Source organism: Vitis vinifera, chromosome 2 (genome assembly GCF_030704535.1).
Source record: "Vitis vinifera cultivar Pinot Noir 40024 chromosome 2, ASM3070453v1".
Classification (NCBI taxonomy): Eukaryota; Viridiplantae; Streptophyta; class Magnoliopsida; order Vitales; family Vitaceae; genus Vitis; species Vitis vinifera.
Genome location: NC_081806.1, coordinates 1,127,558 through 1,133,345, shown reverse-complemented (window position 1 = coordinate 1,133,345; position 5,788 = coordinate 1,127,558). Strand labels below are relative to the sequence as shown.

General features: G+C 35.1%; 1 protein-coding gene across 4 annotated transcripts; it reads right to left on the bottom strand.

Moving 5' to 3' along the window:
• Positions 1–358: 358 nt before the first annotated feature.
• Positions 359–4,641, bottom strand: LOC100254757 (uncharacterized). 4 transcript variants are annotated; one of them, XR_787319.3, is made up of 6 exons: positions 4,502–4,635; positions 4,291–4,398; positions 3,520–3,991; positions 2,122–2,249; positions 608–1,161; positions 359–496 (listed from the first exon to the last, which is right to left on the bottom strand). XR_787319.3 is itself a non-coding variant. In XM_010660861.3 (5 exons), the coding sequence occupies exons 1-5, from the start codon at positions 4,526–4,528 to the stop codon at positions 697–699; spliced, it is 1,200 nt and encodes a 399-aa protein (XP_010659163.1). In that variant the 5' UTR covers positions 4,529–4,635; the 3' UTR covers positions 448–696. The 4 variants fall into 4 exon arrangements, 2 of the variants coding, with proteins under 2 accessions (XP_010659163.1, XP_010659174.1); XR_009467562.1 differs by lacking the exon at positions 4,291–4,398 and having other exon boundaries at positions 4,502–4,636; XM_010660861.3 differs by having other exon boundaries at positions 448–1,161.
• Between the last annotated feature and the right edge of the window lie 1,147 nt (positions 4,642–5,788).

Here is a 5,788-nt window from a genome sequence, read left to right as displayed (position 1 = left end):
AAATTTGAACCCAGGACCATTTGCTACTTAATGAAACCACACTTTCTAATATTCACCGTGATCAACTGAGCTACCTTAACGGGTTTATAAAGGCATTATATACTTATATATAATGCAAAAATATGATAAAATAACTTTTTCTTTCCTTTTTTTTCTTTTTTTTTTTCTTTTTAAAAAAAGCACCTTAAATTTATCCTCAAAAATCACCTTGCATTTCATCATTCCCATTTTTAAAATATGAAATTATTATTATTATTTTTCTAATAAAAAGCCTTTTTTAAGAACGTTACCAAGCATGTTTTAAAAAAAAACAGAATATTGAAAGATGCAAAGCAAAGTCTCTGTCCACAAGTTGGTATTTCAAAGAAAAAAGACTGCCACTGAGAGATTTCATTGACTGCAAACTTCAATACTCAAAAAGAGATTCTGATTGCCCACCAAGCGATATGCTCGAAGCACAAGATGAAAGGGTGTTTTTCATGAGAAGCAGTCAAATCTACAGAACATAAAACCTTAAATCAACCAAGTGGTAAAAGCATATATGAATTTTAAAGAAAAAAATCTATAAGTTTCTATTACCATGGACAAAAATAATCAAAGAGGGTACCTATAAAACTGGCGAAACAAATGATTTCATGAAAAGCAAAATCTACTTTCCTCCTTCCTTTCACAGGGGTGAGTTTGCTTTGGGGAGAGCTAGTCTTTCCATCCTTCCTTGCTCAGCCGCCGTGCGGCAAGACCTCTAGCTGAGAGGCTCGGGGTAAGCGGCATTGAGGGCGTCTTGGGCGCCTCTTCATCATCCCAAGTATCACCCCAACTGTTATCCCAGCCATCGTTTATGTCTGCTTCTACTTTGCCCCCACCTGAAACTGGGAGCTCCATGTCTAGTTTTTGGTATTTAGAGCCACTGCTGGGGAAATACTTCCGTTTGAAACTGATGCAGATCCAAGCTGAAGCAGCTGCCACTAGAGCAACCAAGAATAGAAATGCTAAACTAGAGGTTCTTGTCAGGAAATTACCATCTGTGGACTCGGGAATGTTATCAGTTCCCTTCTGGGCAATCTGGGCTATGAGATCCTTGAAATCAAGACTGCAACGACCTTTTCCCGCTGTCAAAACAATGGAGTTGTCACTTCCACCATTTCTGATAGAAACTTTCACCTGCATTGTGCAATCTCTAGTCACAACCAATTCTGCAGTTCAAAAAGTGATTTAATTTTCTGGTTTGCCAATCCTTAACATTAAATCATCAAGAAGCATATAATAAAAGAATTCCCTGAATATTTAACCAAGAAGTTTGTTTATATTTTCTTGCACCACCATTATACAAGAAATGGGGATCAGAATAATCCCTTCACATACGATATTACAAGAACGTAGGAGGGACAACTTGTGTAGAAAATGTCAGATGTGCCAGTATAAAAAGCAGGGATAAGGTGGAAAAATATGGATCCATTGTAGCCATTTTATGGATCATAGATCACATCAACGTCACTACAGGTAATTGACAGGATTCATAAGTAGCTGTTTTCCCTAGAATCTCATATCCTAGACCATAATGCCTGTTGCAACTGCAATAGCATTCCTTATTAGTGAATGCTCTGCAAACTAATTATCTCCAATATCTAAAATCTTGTCAAGAAACAAACTTGGATCCATTGTTCACTACTCTCAAACGCACCAATTTACAATATTTGGTTTAAGATTTTTAGTTAGATAAGTAAATTATTCTTTGTTAGAATCTTATGATTTTTTATTGGCCATGCGATTCTATTCTTAGGACCCCATTTTGATCCTATCTAGCCATCCCACTTCTGTGAGTTCTTGAGGTTTGTTTCCTTGTTTAGATTCCCCCTCCAATTTTAAACTATTTCTACTCTTTAATAAATTCATTGATTATAAAACTAAATAATATTTAGGTATTACTACAAAAGAAGTTGTATGCTCCTCGAGTCAAATGCAAGTAAACTTTTTACGCATTATTAAATTTGTAGGCATTTAGAGTTCATGATCTTAATATAAAACTAATTTAATAAGAAAAGAAAATGCTAAACCATTAAATCATCTGATAAGAGCCCTTTTACTATAATTTCAATCTGCTATAAAATACTGTTTCTGTACCTTTTTGTCTTCTTTCTCTTGGAGTTCAATTTTTGTGCTCTCTAGCTTAACAAAATCAGGAGCAGATATTGTAACAGTAAGAGCAGTTTTCCCCTTGTTCTGAATCAGAAGGGAAAGATCTGGAGAATCTGGAAACCACAAACCAACATTAAGTTCTGAATTTCAATGCAAAAGAAACAAGGATAAACAAACCTCTACCATATCAATATTATCCATCAAGAAATAATAAATATCGATAGAAGCTTTACTTGTTTGGTATCTAGTAGAGATGTGATTCGAGTAGGTCTAGGTTTGAGGCTCCGAGCAGGAATGTGTTTTGAGCCATTGTAAATCACCAAAAAAAGGAAATCAAAAAAAAAAAAAAAAAAAAAGACAAAATGCAATCAAAGTAACAAAGAGAATATAAGCACAAAGACTTGCATAAACTTAAAGACTATGAATTGGATTAAAAGGGTTGGTACTGGTTTTACCAGAAACCTAAAGGAAGTATGGTCAATAAGCACAGATGTGGATCTTGATGATGATTAGTTCAAAAGAAATGGCATGTACAATATCCTTTAAAGGGAGTGAACTTTCTCAGTGGAGCTAGACAAAATGAAACAGTTTAGCATTGTAACAACAGGTTTAATGACAATGTTTCTCTGGTTTAGTGAAGAAAGGGCATTTTTTTTTCCATTAACCGCATTTTGATTTTAATAAGTTTATTCTGATTAAGGTGTGAGTGGTCGCAAAAACTAATGAGAGGGAAAATGAGAAAGATATTGAACTCCAGATGGGAAATGGGGAAACCATGTCCAAAGTGGATTGCTTATTAGGCATTTCAGTGTTCTACACTTCTACTAAAGAAAACTATCATAATTCACTGTTTAACACCCGATCCTAGATAAGCATACTTATGGAGCTTGATTCCCCCACTGCTGTGGAGTAGTCTAATCATGTAGAGAGACACTACCCTAATGAATATCTTTCACTTCTTTGAGGATTAAGAAGAGAGATTTAACTTTAGAACTGTAAGCAATTCAGTTCCTAACCTTGATGATAGTGGATTTCTTCCCTCAAAGATCATCTTCGGTTTCGTTTGTTTGATAAATTTTCTTTCTTTGACATTCTGTGAAAGCTATTTCCCATCCCTCTCTTTCTTAAATATCCTCTATTTCTTATCATTTGCTCCCAATTACCACAAACTAGCATTATTTTCTTAGGTAAAATCTCTAAACTAACATATGAAGACAATTTAGCACAGGAAAGAAAAACCAGATTCTTGGAGTCAACTTCATATTCACATATAAGTAGATACCAAGGAATATCACAATCAAACAAATGGGAGCAAGGCCTATAAAGCTTATGATTAGCATTCAAATGAAATAAATGAAAATTGTTAGAGAATGAAACAAATACCATTTCCGGGAACTCTTAAACAGGCAACCAATTTGTTTATGTCATCAACACACTGATTAGATGGATCACATTCTTCGCCCTGCAGGCTCTCCTTCTTCCCTGGCTTCGAAGATTCCAAAACCCCTTCATTGCCTCCCTCTTTGGACGCCTGTTTGGATTTCGACCCATCACCAGGCTTTTCCTTTTTGTTATCACCACCCTCGGTTTCCAACTCCTTACTCAAACTGCCCTTTCCTGTGTGTTCATTATCAGCTTCTTTTGAATCCAATTGCTTAATTGAACTGATCTTCTCTTTTGTACTCTCAACTCCCTCCTTTGGTACACCTACTTGATCTTCATCCTTTTTTGCTTGCTCAGCTTTCAAAGAATCTAAACCTGAGTCTGACCCGCTCAATGTCTCATTGGGGATGTTGGTATGAGTCGAAACAACAGTTTTTTTCGGATCTAAACCCGAGTTTGGAAGTTTCTTTACCTAAATTCAAATTGTATAGCCAATGAGAAACTATCCAGATTGAAAAAATCATGTACAGTTGTGCCCCCTTAGTTACTAAGAAAATGTGGGAAAACAACAGAAATTGAAACCCTGAATCTCAGGAAAACGAAAGAACTTCGACTCAACTGAGCTTAATACACTTATTTGCCTTAGTTGAGTTGGGTTATCCAAAACAAGAAACAAGACAAAGCCTCAAAATATTGTTTTCTTTTTCTCCATTTTCTCAGCAACCAAACAGAGGGCTAAATAAACATAAATTTCATGCCTTTATTCTTTACCTCTGAATCGGCACCATAGGAGGAGTCAACGGCAAGCAGTACCAGAAGGAAACCCAGAAGAAGAACAAAATTTACCTCCATATTTTGAAATAAACCCACTTGTTTACACTACATGAGAATCCTATTTTCATGGAATTTGAACCAAAAAAAATTCAAATCAGAAGCCTGTGATCTAGGATTTTGCAGATCGAAAAGAGTATGAATACGGTACCTTCAAAAAGACGCCGCTCCTCTCCATCTACCTCACCTCCATATGGCTTCACAAGTCCACCTCTCACCCAATCGAGAGAGATTGACTGAGTCGCTAGACGCGCAACCAGTGGAAGTATGAAAGTGAAAGTGACTGAAAATACATCACAAAACGCAGTGTAGACGGGGAACCCAATGGCTTTGCACCCCTAAACGCTGCGTTTTGGTTTCTCCGTTTCTGTACCACGAATGATCTTGCTTTCTCCGGTTATGATGATGCACTTCTAAACGACACCGTTTTGATTTTAACCAGGAAGTTTCCTTCACGACCTTACTCAATGAAGATTGAAGATTCACCGTTTTTAATTAATAATTATGTATATTACCTTCTTTTTTTTCTTTTTCTTTTTTCGATTTCTTCAAAGCACTTCAACAATATTTTGTGTATACTTTAGAGATGGAATATGCTTAGCCGCACAATGTGGCATAGAATAAAGCCATATTCTTGTTGTCCATAAACACCCATTCTCCAAATGGTTTGTTATTAACGTTTAGGTGCACCCTTTTTTCATATTCATAATTAAAATATTTACAAAAAATAATAAATAAAACAAAATTTTAAATGTCTAATAACTGATATTTTAAAAAATTGTTACGAAAAATAAAAAAAGTATTGTCAAAGCAAAAATTATGTTTAAAAACTCAATTATGAAAACCGATTTTCTTCATCAATGCTTTTTTAACATATTTTTATTTTATGTATAATGTAATATTTCATCCTATTATTGGTATTTCCATTTATTTTATGAAAACATAAAAAAATATATTTCAAATTTATTCTAAAAAATCATCTATTTTAAAATTAATTTCTCAAAAATTTCAGTCTAAATTTTGTTAGACTTGTTTTTTAGTTAGAAGAATATTTTTTATTTAAAAAAAAAATTGTTGTCAAATAGTGTCTGGTATCATTTTATGTCCTTCTATACTCTCTCCATTCGTTTTTTGTTTTTTTGTTTTTTTCTCTTTCGTGAAAATGATGTGTGAAATGGAGCGGAAGCCAACCAAAAGCCACGAGTTACCTTATCCATGTATGGCGAGGCCCATGGGCTTCAATTTTGGGCCGTGGTTCAGTGGAGCTCGTTTAATAAATTTGATCACAGCCCGGAACAAATTCTCTGGCCAGCAACTTGGGCCGAGGCCCGTGTATTGGTGAACAGGAATAGTATTCACGGGCCTAGCTCAACATAAATCAAAAGCCCACGAGAAGCTGTCGTTTATCCAATCTTCATTCATTCTACATAAAACCCAA